We start from the raw sequence: 19590 nt of genomic DNA, 5'->3' as shown, positions 1-19590 counted from the left end.
TTAAACCCTGTATGTATGATTGGACTCCCAATGTCTGAATGACACACCGTCTAGGAACTTAAGACAGTTGCACGTTAGCTCAAAAACATTTGTGAATATGTTTTTTCTCACTTTAGGGTTCTGCAATATGGACGGTCCTGCTCAACATATGTGCAGAAGCTGCAAATTAAAGCTTGTGCTAAAAAAACCTCAGCAGTTTTAGTGAAACCTTAGAATGCAGAGGAGGATTTAGGGACTGACTGAAGGACAATCTGTAACAGGAGATGCCTTGATTTGTTTTACCCTCTCTGATTTATTTCAGGACTCAACCTGGTGGAAAGCTTTCCCTATGAGACAGTGGAGAAGGCCTTTGACTACGTCCGCCTTGCCTCCATCGCTGCTGGTGAGTACCAGGCATCTTGGAATTTCTTTGGCACAGAGACACGTTTCAAAACTGCAACTCGTAAGTTGGAGTCATGTACTTGAATTCCCTGTTAAAGATTTGCTATAACATACCATGCTAAGAGCCTAGCAGAATACAGAATGCCATGGTAAAGCATGAGAAACACATGCTGTAATATACGTTTACCATAGCCCATGTATCAAGAGATATCAGTGAGACTCCAGTGGAGCAATCCCACATCCTCTTCCCAGATCCCACCCTGTACTAAGGTGCAGAGGGCGTAGGATTTCTGTGTCACCATTTTTTCATTACAGCATCAAAATATCAATGGGGTTACAATACCAAAACTCTCTATACACTCATTGTTATTCTGAAATTCTACTTCCAACAGTTTTGTTTTAAAAGAACATTATTTTCACCTTCAAATACTTGAAGACAGTTAAAACAATAAGAAATCCATTAAAAACACGTTCATCAAAAGCTGCAATTCTCTTATCACCTTCATTTTAACTCTGAGCATTGTTTCAAAGCTAATCAGAAGTCTTCAAATAGTGCACGTAAACTGTCACCTGCATCATAGCACATTTTTATAGGTTAGTTTCTTTGCAGATTGTCTACTAGAGGCAATTTATCACACATGCGACTGCGGAATGACACATTTCTTATATATTGTAGCACAACGACGGACATTCAGGTCATACAGTGGCACCAAATGAGTGCAGTTACTCGTCACATGTACCTGAGGAAAGCATTGTCAGTGTTTCTTTTAATATGCTTATGAATCAAATAGTCAGAAATTGCTTTTCCAATTATAAAAGACTGGTCCCAGTAGCAGCACATGAATTGAAAGTGAAGCAGGTGATAGAATGTGCCATTTTATTCTGAACAAGTCTTGAAGAACAGGTACCTCCCTCTTTTAAGCACTGTATGACTAATTATGTTTAAGGAAAAGAACTTTGAAAGTGGGACAATGACTTCTGCAGTAAGTTTTTCCTCACCTTATGGGTTAAAATACCCACAAGCCCCTTTCTCTCACCCACCTGGTAGGTTCTGAAGTTGGCATGACAACTGTGAACCGTTGCCTGGATGCGGCCAAGGCGTGCAACGTGGACGAGACATGCCAGAAGCTGCGCACTGAGTATGTGTCGGCCTGCATCAAGCCGTCTGCCAAGTCCGGGCCGTGCAACAGACCCAAGTGCAACAAGGCCCTGAGGAAGTTCTTTGACCGCGTGCCACCAGAGTACACACACGAGCTGCTCTTCTGCCCCTGCACGGACACTGCCTGCGCCCAGCGCCGACGCCAAACCATCGTGCCAGACTGCTCCTACGAGGGGAAAGAGAAGCCCAACTGTCTCACCCAGCTGCGCAGCTGCAAGGCAGATTATGTATGCAGGTCAGTATTCCTGCCATCTTTCTCCGTTAGGAATTCCAACTAATTCCTCCTTCACCTCGGGGCCCCTCAGTGGCGCCCCTGCAACCTCTAAACTAGAGCTTCTCTGCCAGAGCAGACAGCTTTCTCCCTCTCAGTACTGACAGAGCAACAGAGGGAGGACAGTAGGCAGCTTCCATCTCCCACCTACGAGTACTAAATGACGCATTTAATTCAAACTTTATCACCTCCTACTGGAAATTTGTTTTACAGCAGGGTCCAACACAACAATACAACAAAAACAGACAAACATCACCAACAGAGATTACAGCATAACAGTGTTGCAGGAGATAAGAGGATTAAGAGGGTATTTTACATTCTTTGAGAGTGCAATTGCAGAGGGGATGAAAGATCTTCTGGGTCTGTTACCTTTACACCTGAGGGCAGAGAGGCATCTCCTAGATGAGAATAGTGCAAATTAGTAATGTAAGAGCTGAGGCACACATTCCATAATATTCTTGGCATTTTTATGGCATTAGATAGGTACCAACACCAACTTCTGCTTGCAAAGGTAAATGTAGCGGGAGAACAAAGGCTGGGAGAGAGGAGGAGCGAGAGGCGGGAGCAGGGGACAGAAAGAGAGGCCAATGAAGAGGTGTGAAGTCAGAATAGGTGTCGAGAGGTGTAAAATGAAACTTCCAATGAATGGAGAAAATTTAGAAGAAGAGTAGTCTGTCGTTAAGAGAAGGGGGAAGGTGTGATCCTAGCTGCAGAATAATTTTGGTTTCTGTAGTTTTTCTATAATGTATGGGTTCAGAAAACCGTCTTTGAGAACACAGATGGAGAGATTAGAGTGGTCGTGGCCTTCAGAGGTGAAATGAGAGACAATGGGCTTGGAGAGATCTTTAATCTTCACAGCCCTAACGTTCTCTGAAGCGGTCTCCGAGTCCCCTTCCTGTTTCTCCAATGTAGATGGCTGGGCATTTACTGCAAGAGATACAGTAAATATGGTTGCTGGAGGTACAAGATGCCCTCTGGGTGATTCGGAATTGTCCTGAGGGGCCTTGAATGAGTGTGGTGTTAGATGTGTACTTGCAGGCGATACAGCAAGCTCTGTTGCAAGGGAAAGTGTCTGGTGTGGATGGTTGCTGAGGGCGGTCAAGGGAGCTGTGAACAAGGAGGTTACGCAGATTAGATGACGCAGACGCAGCCTGCGCATGCTGATGCAGATACCAACCTTAACTATCCCAACTTTTGCTTGTTCATGCAAACAGTAACAGATAGGCTTCATTATATTCAGATAGTTCAGGGTTTTTAAACACACAGAGAGAAGCTGCTGGAATCGTACCTAAACATTAAAGTAGAAGCAGGCAGAGGAGGTGATAAGTTAAGCTTGAATTGTCAGATCTCATGACAGATACACCCACTGGACCACTTAAAAAGGCCGTGGCTCCACTTTGCCAAGCAGACAAACAAATAGACAGGTATATAAAACTCACCACCAGAGGATATGTCACTCGGCTGAAGCCAAGATTATCCTTGAACACAAAAACACAGGACCAGGGAGCCTCGGGCCTAGAGTGCAGCAGAAAATAAATGTGCTGTGATGCAGGTGACAGATGTCAGAGACACATAGAGAACATAAACACAACCATTAACCTTAGTTTTCTATGCCAATATGTGGGTGTTGAACTGGAGGTCACGAGGTGAGAAGGCTGTTTTATAGATCTGGAAATTTTTTACTGACTGTATTGGTTTCCTAGGGCCAGAGACTGTTCCTGTTCACTGTTGTTATCTGCCCAGACATATTGTAGAAAGCAGAGGACAATGTTTCTAGCTCTGGCTTTGACACATTTGAGTTACCTTTGGTGCAATGTGGTGCTCTTTGTTCTCAAAGTTCCTGGATTAATTCCGGCACGTGCTCAGGTACACTTTACCAAGCAGGGGCGTGAAAAGGAGCAAGCAGACTGACTTGAAAGGTGTGACACAGGTAGTAATTTATGCAAACACACATTGTTGAATGCAGCAACGGCTTTCAATTAATTTCTAGCTAAATATCAGTGTATGATAGCATGGATAAAAACAGGTTTATGTTTTGTTCAGCTAGTAAAACCATGTTTGAGAGCTGGCATTATAGCTACTTACAAACATCCATCCATTCAGTAGCTGGTTGCCTTCTGGAAAGCTCTGGTACAACCAGGTTACATACAACTGAGCAGTCTGAAGCATGGAGATCTACAATCAATTGAAGGTGAGAACTTACGAAAATAAAACTTTTTTAAATTGTATTAATGCACTTCATTCTTGAGCACAGGAACAGGTAACAGGTTTATTCAATGCTGAAAAGAAAAGAAAGGAAAAAATGGGGCTGTGCAGCCTTCTACAGGTGTGAGAAAGACAGGGCAGACAGCAAATAACACAGAAGAACAAAAGCAGGAAAAGTGGAAGAGGAGGGAGAGGGGAGAGGCAGAGAAGCCTCTCAGGAAGTGCAAAGTGGAGAGGGGTGGAGAAAGGTGTGAAGTCAAAGCCTGCATGAGAATAGAGAAGATTACATGAAAATAAATCTGTCATTGAGAGAAGGGGGGAGGTATGAACCCAGTTTCAGGATGAGTTTCGTTTCTGTAGGCTTCTGCTATAAGGGTTGAGAAACCCTGCTCAGAGAGATTAGTGTGATCATGGCCGTCTGAGGTGAAATGAGAAACTATGGGCTTGGAGAAATCTTTAATCTTCACAGCCCTAACGTGTTCGCTGAAGCGGTCTCCTAGTCTCCTTCCGGTTTCCCCAACGTAGATGGCTGGGCATTTTTTGCTGGAGATATAGTAAATGAGGTTGCTGGAGGTACAGGATGTTGTCTGGGTGATCCAGAATTGACTTAGGGGACCTGAATGAGCGTGTTGTTAGATATGTATTTGCAGGTGATGCAGTGAGTTCTGTTGCAGGGGAAGGTGCCTGGTGGGGAAGATTGTCGAGTGCGGTCAAGGTAGCTGTGAACCAGAAGTTTACGTTGATTGGGTGGTAGGCGGTAAGATGTTATTGGGTGGTGGGAAAAAAGGGTACAGATGTAAAATGGAGTAGTTGTTAATAGTGGTCCTGGGGGTAGAAACTGTGTGTTAGGGTGGTAGGGAAGCACCAAGGGAATGCAGTTGTGAGACCGGGAGTTCCTGATCGAGTTGATGATCTGAGGGCTGTTTTTGGCCCGGGTGTGGGCCCTATCAATAACATGGGTGGGGTTTCCTCTGTTGATGAATAAAGAGTACATTTTGAGTGCTTGGTTCTGGAAATCCATGTCGTCACTGCAGAGTTGACATAGCCTGAGGAACTGTGAAAAAGGAGCACATGTCTCTCGGATGTTTAAGACTAAGCAATTTAAAAGCAGAAACATTTGAGGAACTAGGCTGTCAGGCTGCTCATCGGTATTCTGAAATGAGTTTTGGTACTTTCCTGGAGCTTCATCACTTCCTGAGGGAGTAAAACTTCCAGTTGATCGAACCCATTGACACATACAGTAGAACAGAATCTCCCACAATGCAAAAGAAGTATCTCCAGAGTTATGGAATCCTGCATAATATGCAATAAGTATAGGATTCATATGTAAATTGTGTTCATTAAAAGCAATGACAAAGCAAAGCAAGTCCTAGCCCACTGACATGAAATACCCCACAGCCCTCAAAAAAAGAGTGCAAAGCAGGGAACATTTTGAAGGCAGATAAGATATGTAAGTAGAACAAAGCTAAATGTTTCTTGTGAAGCTTGCATATTGAAGAATAAAACACTTCTGAAGATGGAAATTGATATAATTAAACATGATTTTAAAAACTCTGCTATTGCAAATGTTAGCAACTGTAAAATTGTTGTCGCAAAACTCTATGATACAAGCACTGGGACAGAACTTGTGATGATCTAAGTCTCTAGGTACCTGTCTATCTCAGCTCACTGGGGAAACTGGTGGGGGAGGCTGTGAGAAAGGAATGCAAGTGGAGAGGTGGATCCATGTTCAGACCTGAGTGTCAGTGCAGGTGTAAGAAGTAAGGTTAATCACAGAGGCTGGCAGGCAGCGCCTTTTCCCTGCGGAGACACCTATTATTCTCTGCAGTAATGTGCTGTTGCCAGTCATTGTGAATAGGGGAGGCAAAGAAATTTCTATTGAAAACACAACAAATGTTTCTGAACTTTCATGCATGTTTTTCCTCTGACAGCCCCGAGGAAGTCTGTGAGGAGGGTTATTTTAGAAACAATGTGACACACTTCCAATTCCCTGTGGAACCTGTTTTTCTTTAACTTCTTTTTTCACTTTCTTTGTAGTATTAAACTTCTGTCTTAGTGTTTCTACATTTGGGCCGCAACAGATGACTTTGTTGCTAGGTAACCCCCTGCATCCTGGCTGAACCTAGTATGTGCTTTTGTACATTCACAATCACCTTATCAGCTGATGAAACTTTGTATACCTGTTAAGTTACTGACTGGTCAGCCTTCAGAATTAAAACATTTTCTTCAAAAATGTAAAACAAAAAGATGTCAATGTCAATGTCCAAAAATTAATGGAGTCACCTTTCTAAAAGGGTTCCAAATCTACCAGAAACAGAGATTGAAAATGTTTCACATTTTCCTCAAAACTCCAGCATGATCTCTTGAAAGACTGATGGGTGAGGATTAGTCTTTTTAAATGAATGTACTGTAGGTCCTTTAATTATAAAACTAATTTCGAACTACAGAGGCACTTTAGACTGCATATGATTACCTTCATTCCCCTATCCCTTTACAAGTTAGTTAGAGTAGACAAATTAAATTAATTTGTGTGATGTCTGTACAATAACCCATAACACAGAGGATTGGTTTTAACAGGCATACAGAATTAGGATGTGTTAAATTCGATTGCTTTTGGAACTGGACCTTGTCAACACTCCTCGTTTAGTCTTATATAGTGCATTGATTTGCAGACAATATGTTGAGTTACATTCTCATTCCTTTACTGAACAAACTAAAAGACACATCAGGGCTCAGGCCAGCAGGTGCAGGAGAGAAGGTTACAGAAGGTTTGGATGTGTTGTGCAGCTGCCATGAAGAAGTTATGACAACACCATGAAAATCATGGTGCCGCAAGTGCAGAACAGTGACTTGTCTAGAGTTCTATGCACTGTAATTTACTCCAGTACACCAGAGAAACAAGCTGCTTCACCATCACTCCCATGCTATGCTACAGGACTGAATCAGCATTAGGTCACAATGATTTAATGACTCTCACAAGCTGCTGACCTCACAATAATAATTAATAATAATAGCAGTGATGATGGTAATGTACAGAGGCTAAAGGGATATTTGCTTAGACATGTGGAAATGCAGGATAGAATGAATGCTACAGGCCCTCCATGGATTACTGGATCTGTAGTGAACATGCCTGTACCTGTTAGTGGGTCAGTCCTGTTTTCCTGGCTTCTTAGAAAGAGACCAACTTGACCAGCACTGCCATTGTTAAAGGTCTGCAGGAACCTCTGACCTTGTGCCCTGGGATTGACCATGTCCATATGAAAAACAAGCGCAAGACCAAGAAACTTCCTGCTGCCTCAAGGTCCATGTTCTGCTCACAAAGGTCACAAATGAGAGCAAGCCTTTCAGCCCAACTATACCTTTTGGGAGTTAGCAGCTAATTGATCTAGGGACCTTATTCAGCTGTTTCTTGAAAATGGGTTTCAACAACAAGGCTGGGTTGCTTGTCCCAGACTCCCACAGCACTTAGGGTGAAGAACTGTCTCCGCTTCTCAGTTTTTAAATGCACTTTCACATGGTTTCCACTTGCGCCCTGTGGTGTGTGTTTCAAAACGAATTAAAACATTTTTAAAACTAAAGAAATAACGAGGGTTATTCTTATTTCTGAAGTCTCCTGCCCTGGTCTGAGCATTATGCTCCTGTACTTCTGTACTCACAGGCCCGTGCACCAGCACTTGAATCAGATTCTCAAAAATGTTAGAAGGATGACCACCTCTGTTTGTCACAGCTATTGATCCAAAAGTCTTCATCTTGGTGTTAACAATACTACGGACCTGCACACCATGGCTTTATTTTAAAAAAGAGGCTGAGCGGTGGCTCTGTGGCTAATGATCTGCAGGAAGCTAATGTGGCTGGAAGGTTGCTGGTTCAAATCCCACAGCCAGCAGAGGAATCCTACTCTGTTGAGCCCCTGAGCAAGGCCCTTAACCCCAGCTGCTCCAGAGGTGCTGTACAATGGCTGACCCTGTGCTCTGACCACAAGCTTCTCGCCCTGTCTGTGTGTCTCAGAGAGAGCAAGTTGGGGTATGTGAAAAGACAAATTCCTAATACAAGAAATTGTATATCGCCAATAAAGTGATCTAATCTAAAAGACAATCATCCACACTGCTCCACTAGAAAAGATGAAAACAACATAAGATGTACATTTACTATACTTTTATCGTTTTGGGCATCCAATGAAAAGGCAGAGAAGACACTGACATAAAATAAATAGGAACAAGTTATAGGTTTATTCCATGCTGAAAAAAAGAAGAAAGAGAACACAACGTTTCGGCTGTGGAGCCTTCTTCAGGTGTGAGAGAGACATGGCAGTAGGCAAAGGTAAAGTAACGGGAGAACAAAGGTTGGGAGGGAGGAGGAGTGAGAGGCTGGAGCAGGGGAAAGAGAGGCCAATCAAGAGGTGTGAAGTCAGAATGGGTGCAGAGAGGTGTGAAATGAAACTTCCAATGAATGGATAAAATTTAAAAGAACAGTAGTCTGTTGTTAAGGGAAGGGAGAATGTGTGATCCTAGCTGCAGAATAATTTTAGTTTCGGTGGTCTTTCTGATGTATGAGTTCGGAAAACCATCTTTGAGAACACAGACGGAGAGATTAGAGTGGTCGTGGCCGTCAGAGGTGAAATGGGAAACAATGGGCTTGGAGAGATCTTTAATCTTCACAGCCCTGACGTGTTCTCTGAAGCGGTCTCCGAGTCTCCTTTCTGTTTCTCCAATGTAGATGGCTGGGCATTTACTGCAAGAGATACAGTAAATAAGGTTGCTGGAGGTACAAGATGCTGTCTGGGTGATCCGGAATTGTCCTGAGGGGCCTTGAATGAGTGTGGTGGTGGCTGTGTACTTGCAGGTGATCAAGCGAGCTCTGTTGCAAGGGAAAGTGCCTGGTGTGGATGGTTGTTGACGGCGGTCAAGGGAGCTGTGAACAAGGAGGTTACGCAGATTAGGTGGTCGGCGATATGAGATGGTAGGGCAATCAGAAAAGAGGGCCCCAATGGAGGGATCATCCTGTAGGATGGAAAAGTTGTGGTTAATGTTCCTGGGAATAGGAAGTGTGTTAGGGTGGTAAGGAAGCACCAAAGGAATCCGGTTGTTACGGCGGGAGTTCCTGCTCGGGTTGATGGTCCGGGGGGTGTTTTGTGAACAACACAACACCAAAAATAAAATAAATAGACCAATGTTCACAAGCTGCAAGTTATTATGACTTGTTATTACAGTGGGGTGATGATATTTTCAACAGACCAGGGCTGCTCCCTGTGTGTTCCTTCAATCACGCATTTGTTTGGAAGTGACAGCTTCCTCACAGAGCTGCAGCCATGAGTGGGCTGCACATGGCAGAACCTGCCTGAATGGGAGTCACTGTGCAGGTTCATTCATGACCATTGACTGTGATGGTGAGGCCTGTGGCCAAGTGTTGTTAATGACAGATAATGTGTTACTGCTCCCACAGGTCCAGGTGGGCACAGTTCCAGTACGACTGCCAGCCGTCCCCACAATCTACCAAGGGCTGCAAGCAGGAGAGCTACGGGGCCTGTCTTCTGTCTTACACAGGCCTTATAGGTAAGACTCAGCCCACAGCACAAACTTCACCTTTAAGTGCACTTTCAAAACCTTTGTTATTTTGGCATTGCATTGTTTTAAACTTTAGATTCTGGAAAATCAATGGGAGGAAAGGGCACAATTGTGACCGCAACACCAAATATCACAAAGTCAGTGGAGTGTGGGATCCCAATTTCTCTTCACAAAATGCCATCGCCTAGGCTTGTGTGAAATATGTATTTGGTGTACTTTCTTTAACAAAAAGTGGTTTGACCTCAGCCATGTTCGCACAGCAGTGCAGCAGATTAAAGTTCCTTTACTTCTAGGAAGATTTAAACAACATTTTAACAGACCCCCAAAATATTTGTAATTACAATATTATTACCAGATTCTGCATGCATAAGTCCATACCTATTATATGTAGACCTGCAAACACTGAACTGACTGATATACTGATTTTCCAATGACTAAAAAATATCAGGTTATGGGTTTTGTACTAATGGTAAATCTTAGTTTGCAAAGGAACAAGTAAAGGGTTTATTCCATGCTGAAAGGAGAAGAAAAAAACATAACGTTCCAGCTGTGAAGCCTTATTCGGGTGTGAGCTAATATCTAAGCTTGTACATCTACTTGATCTTACCTGCAGAAGGTGTGATCTCGATCAGATATCCCAGCCCACACTTACCATAGAAAAACAAGTTAGTACCTGAGGAGTTTCTAGGGGGTTTACAATGATATTTAAATTGGGAGCCGGCAACGAAAGGAGTCTTTACTAGAGTAAAGTCACAACGTTCCCTAATACTGCTTCCAGGAATGTCTTCATTCTATCCTTAACCCCTGGTTTATCATTAATACTGGTGTACTTGATGGTACACCAGTTGGCAATAATACTACAGTTCTGTGTGCATGATATCGTAACATGTTTCTGTCTTCCAGGCAGCACCATTACTCCCAACTACGTGGACAACTTCACTTCCAATGTGGCTCCCTTCTGCACCTGCTCCACCAGCGGCAACCAGCGAGAGCAGTGCAACGAGTTCCTCAGCTCCTTCACTGACAACAGCTGCCTCCGTGAGTGAGCTAAGCCCTCACTGTGGCTGGGCTGTCTCATCATCCCCTCCTCTCTGCTCAAGCTTCTGTTGCAATTTCTGCTTGGCAAAAGTTTAGGCACTCTGTGTCTGCCCAGTGTCTGAAAAAAATTAAAAGTGGGAAAATAAGTGGGACACTGAGCTGAACAGCGACACATATTTTCACCCGCTAGTGCTAGAACAGTGGGCAAGTAAGGCCAAAGCCATTCAAAACACAACAGGAAGGGAGCAAGATAACCTGATGTAGACGGGAATGTGGAAGACCAAGTGTTACGACCCCAAGTGTCTAGGGGTAAAGGGGTGTAACATTTAGGATAATTCTTTTGGAAGCAGGGGGGGTTTGGTGGGGGACTAGGAAGCGTGATAAAAAGGGTAAGGAACTAGAGTGGTGCCAAAGGAAAGAAAATAACAAACAAAATGGAGCTGGCTAGGACAGTGAGGGAAAGCTAATCTGACTACAAATGAAAACCCGAAACACACGATCTTCAGCGTCTTCAACACCCTAGCTAACCTGCACTGACTACCCAAAACCATACAAGACAAATGGCACTCACCCGTACTAAACTAGTGTACTAATACAAAGTCAACTACTGTAAGTGTGTAAAGTGTACCCAACAACCTAAACTAACCTTATATACAAAAGTTCACACAAAAACACAAATGAACCAGGAAAACAAATAAGGGAAAACAAGAGTAATCAACAGGAGCAGTGTACAAAAGAACACAAAAGTTGAACATGTAACACTGGGGCAAGGTAATTACAAAACAAGGATAAACACACAAACAAACGAAAGTACAAAGAAACTAACAGAAAACCAACAAAACAACAAAGCCGAAGCTATACGAAAATACACACACACAAAGCAAAACAAACCAACAAACTAAGCCGAAGCAATAACCAGAAGTGAAGCGATAACCAAAACCAAACAGGACCGAAGTCAAACGAAAGGCCTCCTCTTCCTGAAAGCCTCCATGTTAAATAGTGAATAAGATGTGTTCTGATTGGCTGAGAGCTAATTAATGATGACATCATACTGAAACAGTGGAGTGATGGTGGGCCAATGGGGAAGAGAGAACAATCAAGGGTCAGCAGTGTGGAACATAGAAAAAACACACACAGAACACACACTGGGACGTAACACCAAGGTATAAGAGAAAAACGGTGGCAAGGCAATGTACAATACTCTGTAAACCTTCTTCTTCCAGGTCTGTCAGGAATGGCCTTTAAAGTCTCCTGACTTTCCTCCAAGGAGAAAAATATTTTTCCAGAAAAAAATTCCAATGGCTGCACAGTAGCCCAACTAACAGACCTGCAAACAGAAAATATAGGGTTTGGTAATGTGTTGAAAATGTAAAAAACAGTTTAAGAAGTACTTACTGGTTGCATGAATTATGGCATCATTGTGGGAAATCAAAGGTAATGAGAATGGTTTTGCTACAATAAATAAACAGAGAACAGCATTAGGATTATACATGTGACAATGGTTGTGTTCTCCGACAAAACTCTCTTTACGAGCTCAGAGTGAGTGAATAATGTACCATAAAATCTGATATACCACACACATTTTGGCTGGTGTGTAAATTCCCTTAAGAAAAGCAACACAATCAGATTGTCTTGACCTTTCATGGTACTAATGGGCTTCTATCTCACATTATTTTGCCTTCCTGGTCTTTTGCAGGAAACTCCAATAAACACACATTCAGCAAATGAGGAAGCAAATAAAGAGAAATATATGGCCCTAAACTCCTGATAACTCCGTGTTTTCTGTGAATTAAGATAAGAATGTAGAAATGAAAAAAAAATACATTCATGCCTCATCACCCTGGCATTCATTGGCATTGCTGGGATTCAGCTAAGATTTAAACTGCCTCCTGTTCATATCACTAAGCTAAGCCTTTCTCAGTGACAGCATATATCTCTGCCCCATTTGCTGATACGGGAATTCAAATGTTCTTCAATGGCTTTATAATTGAGGATAATTTAATTTTCCATATCAGTTAACGGAGCTGAGACATTGCAGTGGGAAAAGACAAACCTTAGCGGAGTAAAGGGAATGAAATTCAGACAAAAAAATTGCAGCTGAGGTTCAAACAGTGACAACACAAACATCATCAATATACTGTAATATTCAAAATAAGAAAGAGATTAGACATATTCTGACTTGACACAGTGTAAAGCCATTGCATACTGTAAAAAAACAGATAATACAGCTTCTCATTTTTGAATACACTCAAAGGTCTAATTCTTAGCCAATAATTTGCATGAATAGTTTATCTCTCTGTTGTCTTGGCTGTTTTTCTAGTTATACACTAAATATCTCTGTATGATCATGCTTCCTGAAACATAAAATTGCAGTCATTTAAGTGTTTATTGATTTGCAAAAGTATCAAGGTGGGGTTGCATCCTTTTCTTCTAATCAAGACAAAGAGGCTGCTTAAAAAGCAGAAGTAAGGTGTTTTGTTTTTTTTTACTTGAAAATAAGTACCCTACCTGTAAATAAATTAAATTAAAAAAATAAAAGAATAAAAAACACATTTCAACCAGAGGGGACAAATTCTCACCACCCCTCCTCATTCTCTAATTGTATTTCTTCTTTCCTTCATCTCCCCCAATGCCTGAAGAGGCTCCACAGCCAAAACACTGTTTATTCTTCTTTCTTTTCACTTTTCACCCTGATAATAGCTTCTGCTTGTTTCTCTGCAGCTTGCATGCTGACGCAGCTCCCCGCACAAATCTCGACATACATACAATTTTCCTCCATGTCACGCATCACAGACTGATTGATCTTTGCGCTACTACACAGGAATATGCCTTCCAATCACCCTTGTGATTCCTGCTTAAAATAAATGTGTCTGGCACTGTCTTGGACTGAAATAACAGTTTTATTCATTTCATCCCCTGTTTCGAATGGGGGAAGCTGCAGGAAAATAGCATATACTGTATAGTATATTTGACAAAGTGAATTGCTCAGACATTCACTCATACCTGTCAGTGAGCATTCCTCAGAGAGGCTGTTGAAGGCACTTCACAGTGATGGTAAGGGCTGAAACAAAGCAATGCTGTGCTCTCCTCAGGCTTTTGTCGCTATCCCAGGTTCCCAGGGAATAGGAACAGGCTTCTGATCTGTGTTTGTCAGGACATTCACAGTATAACAAACATGCGTCTCTAGTGTAGTTAAATAGACACCACTGTAGCTCATCTCTGCTTTGACATCATCCATTTGATTAAAATGGGTCTCACTCCAGATCAAAATAACCCCCCAAAGGTTGCAGTTTGATGGACAAAAAGCACCTTTTTTCTGCTAATTTGCATACTCATTATATAAACATCTGTGAAGCTTCTTTGACAAGTAAGCAGGCAAAACAGAACCGAGAGTGGGGTGAATTTGTATACGTTGCTGAAATTAATCATACTTACTGTTCCATGCATTACAGAAGAACAGCACACTGGAGTATTGGTTAGGGTTCTGGATGTGTAACTGGAAAATTGCGGTTACAAATCCCAGGTTATATTGTACTGCTATTGTGCCATTTAATAAGGTACTTTAACCAAATTGCTCCAGTAAAATTCCAATCTGTATAAATTGTTCCAGACATAAAGTGCCTTACATAGAAACATCAATCAAATAAATTACTGGGTGTACTGTAGTAATGTATACAGTGCTTGGAAATCTAAAATAGCAGCTGTTATTATTAACTTCTGCACTATCTTTTCATATTCATCTTGGCCTTGACCCAACATTAAAGAAAAACACTTCTGGCTTTTAACAGATCATTAGACAACATCAGTGGAAGTCAGCTCTAATGCTCAGATGCGGCATGTAATTTCTTGAAATAAGCTGAACGCTGGAGATCTCATTGTTCCTTGTGGACTAACTCCTGTCGACCCCTTAAAATAGGGGTTGAAGCACGTCACTCTGATTGTTGGAATGTGTGATTATAAAACAAAAAAACAACTCTTTCTAAAATTATTCATTACCTTCTCAATCTTCTGTTGGAGGTTTCCATATGTAAACCAAATTTCCACTTGGTTAGGCTAGTTTAATATGGGAAGCCTAACCTATCAAAGTAGATCCGCCATGCCAGTAGCTGGTGCCCACTAACAGTCACAATGTCACAGCCCAACGTGTTGCATTATTAAAAAGAGAAATTCATCCCAAATGATCTCCAATCACTTCACATGTAGCAGTGGACCCACTTCACTCACTACTGAAGTGCAGCCCCACAAGGGTGTCACACAGCAGCCATTCTGCACGGCAGAGCAGGTAGAGAAGTGAAAACTTGACTCATCAGATGAGTTAAATGGGAACTTTAGGAAATGCTAGAGGTTCAACCCTTGAGAGGAAGTATTCCACTAATCCTCACCAGCTATTCTGCAGGTTCCTGCTTTAAAGAGGACATTCTTTGTTGTGCCACTGCCACTGCACACAAGTATACAGGCCAAAGGCTCCTCCGGACAGCGGGGTCCCTCTAAAACCCATCTCTCAAGGGCCATGGGCCCAGGGGCAGACTGGGGAGCTACCATATAAGCAGAAACAATAGGAGCTGGATGTACCACAAAATTGTTTTCTATGACTTTGCTGATACAGAACTTTCCTGATTTTGACTCATTACTTGGATTCCATTCGATATCTTAAATGCCAGTTTGTTTTCTTAGGGAATTAACTGGGTGCCTTTACATACAGTATACATGATTTACAGACTTCTAAGACTATTTCTTTGTATCACCTGTTTGTCTTTAAATTGTGCCCTTTTATGGCAGGTCACAATTATCAGTTTCTCCGTTGTTAATTGCCTTGATCTTTATATTTAAATGACATGTAACAAGAGTGTTAAATCTCAGATAGAAAAGCCCATTTTACACTGACAGTAAAGCTTTGTTTGAGCTATTAATTAAGAAGGTGTAAACTTCAAGTTAGCAGGTACCGTTGATTTGCTTAAGAAGCAGAAATAGTGTGACAATGTTAAAATTATATCTCTGTAGGCAGCAATGAGGATCTCAAACATGAGCCCCGAAACCTGAAATTTCTGCTTATCAACATGAGCATTCAGAAATGAAAGAGAAAAATTTAGATACATTTTTATTGGACCAACAATAAACCAACAAATAATCTGCTTTCAATGTCCAAAATACAAAGACAGTGAAAAAAACACTTTTGTGTCTTTATTGGAACAGGAAATGCCATTTTAGCTTTCGTCAATGGGACGGACCTGAATGCATCACCTAATCAATCAGCACAGCCCAGCCCTGCAGGAGACAAGGGAGGTGCTGCCATCACGCCCTCCGTTCCCACAGAAACAGAAGAGAACCTCCTGAACCAGCTGATTCCTACCCAGGTAAGTGGTAGTGATATAATGAGGGGAAAGCTCTCTGCACAGGGTCCTGCCACTTAGTGTATTGAACCGTTCAGGCGTTTCCTTAGCCATCCAGCAGGTCAGAGTTTAGAAATTGGATAATTAAAAATAATATAATTATAATAAAGCATATTTAGGCAGATTCGGGTTATAGCATGTTTTGTCTAAGACACTGTTTACTGGAATATATGGATTTTAGTGATCTGTAGTATGCATGATCATAAATCATTCTGTTACTGAAATACAGGTATCTAAATGTCTCAGACAATGAAGTTAATGTTGCACAGAACATTTTTGCACAGATTTAGCACAGGTTGCCTTGGAACATAGCTTCATAGTTGGCGAGGAAAGTAGCATCACTGTCCACAAAGAACATACAGGAGCATCACAATTAGCTAGAACCATAGCATCACAGTTGTGGAGGACGATGGTATCGCAGTCGACTAGGAACATAGCAACACAGTAGGTGAAAAACATAGCATTACTGCCAGCAAGGAAAGCAGTGTTAAAGGCAGCTCGGACCATAGCATCACTGTCAAGGAAAAACATAGCATCACAGTCGGCTAGGACCATAGCATCACAGTCGGCTAGGACCATAGCATCACAGCTGGTGAAGAAAATAGCATCATAGTTGGCAAGGAACATAGTAGCACAGCATCTTGAACCTGGGCTCTTGTCAAATGGATGTGCATTGCAGGCTATTAAAGATAAGTGGAATTTAGTTGATCGAGGTTTCCAACCCCTGGTTCTGTCAGATGTCTGTGAGCTCGCAGTGAATGAATCATTCATGTTCAAATTTCAGAGGAAAGTGCACTGGGGCAGGTGCTATAGCAGTGAGTGGAGCTCATTGTCATAGTCATAGTCTGTGTATTATTATGGTATTAGGGCAAGACAGGAGAAAAGATTTTGTCCTGAGAGCCTCGATTCTTATTGAGCAGTCAGAAAGAAACTTCTAATACAGAACCTTCCAAAGGGTCCTGTGCAGCTGAAGGTAGTGTTTACAAATCATTTACTACCCCGGGCAAAGAACTTTGTTGTATGATTTAAGTCAAAGGATGCTGTTACTTTAAAGAATCTGCACCAATAGTACTGATTTGCTTTAACGTTGTTTCATTTGTACTGTAAGTCTGCAGACTATAAGATCTTAGTTGATTTAGATGAGCTCTGCATGGAAACTCACATCTCTTCACAAATACAGTATAGCATGTGTGCTGTCTTAGGTTCATATCTAAACACACTTCAGTCTAAACATGCATCTAGGGCCAAACAGAACTAGATGCATTCCCCAAAGTTTCCATTGAAAAATGATCATTATTGATCGAAAGCAATGCATTTGCAGTGCACAAGACTGCACAAAATTGTGACACAAAAACCCCAGATGTGTAGGCAAACATACCGTAAGAGTACATCTCTATAAACTAACATTTAACAGCTATAGTAATTACTTTATTATATTTATAAAAATGATGATATAATTAGGGAAGTGTGATGCATTCTAACTCAACAGGAATTCAAAACCATCAATTAGAAAAAAATGTGACAATGTTGAAAATGAAAAGGTTTCAAACTGCATGTAGGAGTGTGAAATCACAAAGTGCCACAACATTGTTGTCATGTTTACCCCCAGCGTGTCACAGACTGAAATAATGAAGGAAAGTGCCAGACAAATTAATTTTTCAAGGCTCCTGACAAGTACTATAGCATAGGATTGTTTGTACAGCTCATGCTATGTGTCTATCACACGTTTCTGTTTTGTCTTCCTCCAGATGACATTATAATTCTGTAAAACTTGTAGAAAACTTCTCTATGTCCTGAGGGGACAAGCGGATGATGTAAAAATGCCTTGATAGTATGTAAGGAACTTAGTGCTCCGACAAAATAATCCAGGTGGATTGTTGATGTTGTAATAAAGAGTTATGACAGCAAATATCAGGCCTTGCAGGAAATATGGCAACTTATGAAATATCGTTCCTCAGTGAAGTGCTGCTGAAACACAAGTTTGGAATAAAGCTTGCTAGGCTCACTGAATTGGGGAACGGCAGGAGAAACATCTGCCTGCTGAGCGGAGCAAGTCCTCAGTCCTGCAGCCCACAGCGAGGAGAACAAATTGACAGAGAGCTGCTGGCCCTGGCTGCATTACAAAGGGAGTATCAAAATGCATTCCTGGAAGATTGCAGCCGCCTCTTGCTTTTTTGCTGCGGTTATTTATTTAATTGGGCTACGTCCACCCTTCTGACTTTGTGCTGGTGGGGTAGGTTGTGTGGACAGTGCAGGAGAGGACGTTGTGAGGCTGCAGGCGGGCAGTTGTTAATCCATGGTGTCTTTCTCCCAGGCCACAGAGAAGGGGAAGCTGTGGAGCGAGTCGACAGGCCCCTCCCCAGGCCTCTCCAGCCAGGCCCCAGTTTCTGCTTGCCACAGTGTCTGGATGGGCCCACTGCTTGCACTCCTCCTGTATTGGCACCATTAGAGCACAATCTGGCTGCGTGGGACTCTACTATGGAACTGGGGGGCTGGGATTGGGGTGGGGGGGGCAACTATTCTTATTGCTCCCAGATTACAGTTAACTCTTTTTGTTATCTTTTGTCTCAGAGGGTAAATTGCCCCTGGGAGTCCTTGGCAGGGAAAGAGTAGGCTGTTTATAGCTGATCCATGTGTACCCGAAGGCGCCTGCTGTTGGTGCACCGAGGACACCAAGCTGCCTGTCTCCAGATGTCTTCTTTGCTGTTGTGCAGTGTGTAAACGGGGGGAGGGGGGCTGTAGGAAGGCAGCCGGAGCTGCGGTGCTCTGACATCTTGTTTGTTACTCCTGGGAGGACTGACTTTGTACCAAGATCACTCCTTCAGTAAAGCAAGCAACTACTTTTGAAAGAGACACTGAAAAAAGACCGTATCAAACATGGATTTACAATGATAATCCTATTTTTAGTCATTCTGGGAAAGATATTTTATTGAGTCATGAAACCTCAACAGTAATTAACTGCCTGGATACTTTTTTAAATTACAAAATAAAATCGATACCTTACATGTTTATTATATTTATTGTGTCTCAACGGAAATGAAGTTGTGAGATGCCAATGAAGAAACAAGGACTGTGCAGTGGGTGAGCTGTTTACTGCAGAATTTATGGCCATGTGCATCAGAGGGGACTTACAGAGGCTCCATGCTTGACCATCATAGATGCTATGGACAGTATGTACAGTACACAGCCTTCACTAGTGTGGCAAGGCAGGGCTCTGAGTCTGATGCCTGTACCCTTTTTTCCTTTCTGTCACCTACTCAGTCTTAGCAGTCATGAGTTTCTGGCCTCCTTAAGACTTTTCCCTGTTCTGGGACAGCTGGGCTCACCTGCTCCCGGAGCAGCCAGGAAAGACTTTTTCCCACTTCTGTTTTGAGCAAAGCAAAGGATAGCATAGTGTCTGGACCAGCGCCTTGGCAGAGAGCAGGCAGCGTGTGACTGCCCACGCTGCCCCATGAGGAGCAGCAGCCTGGCGGGGGTGCTGTCTTTGCTTCAACAGGAGAGCTCAGTCACAAGAAACACATGCTTGTGGGTTTCGTTTTATCAAGATACATGTCATTGCTGCAAATAAAAGCTACCAGATGA

At 42.4% G+C, this 19590-nt stretch overlaps 1 protein-coding gene across 1 annotated transcript in view; it reads left to right on the top strand.

The window, feature by feature from the left end:
* gfra4a (GDNF family receptor alpha 4a) overlaps positions 1-19590 on the top strand; it is a 132551-nt gene extending 112961 nt beyond the window's left edge. Inside the window, exons 3-8 of the mRNA XM_015343811.2 lie at positions 302-382; positions 1430-1775; positions 9459-9568; positions 10484-10618; positions 15812-15972; positions 18323-19590. Coding sequence (XP_015199297.1) covers positions 302-382; positions 1430-1775; positions 9459-9568; positions 10484-10618; positions 15812-15972; positions 18323-18457 — 968 coding nt within the window. The 3' untranslated portion in view covers positions 18458-19590. The remainder of the gene's footprint in view (positions 1-301; positions 383-1429; positions 1776-9458; positions 9569-10483; positions 10619-15811; positions 15973-18322) is intronic.

Source organism: Lepisosteus oculatus, chromosome 1 (genome assembly GCF_040954835.1).
Source record: "Lepisosteus oculatus isolate fLepOcu1 chromosome 1, fLepOcu1.hap2, whole genome shotgun sequence".
Taxonomy (NCBI): domain Eukaryota; kingdom Metazoa; phylum Chordata; class Actinopteri; order Semionotiformes; family Lepisosteidae; genus Lepisosteus; species Lepisosteus oculatus.
The sequence above is the reverse complement of the archived record's forward strand: the minus strand, read 5'-3'. Positions and strand labels throughout refer to the sequence as shown.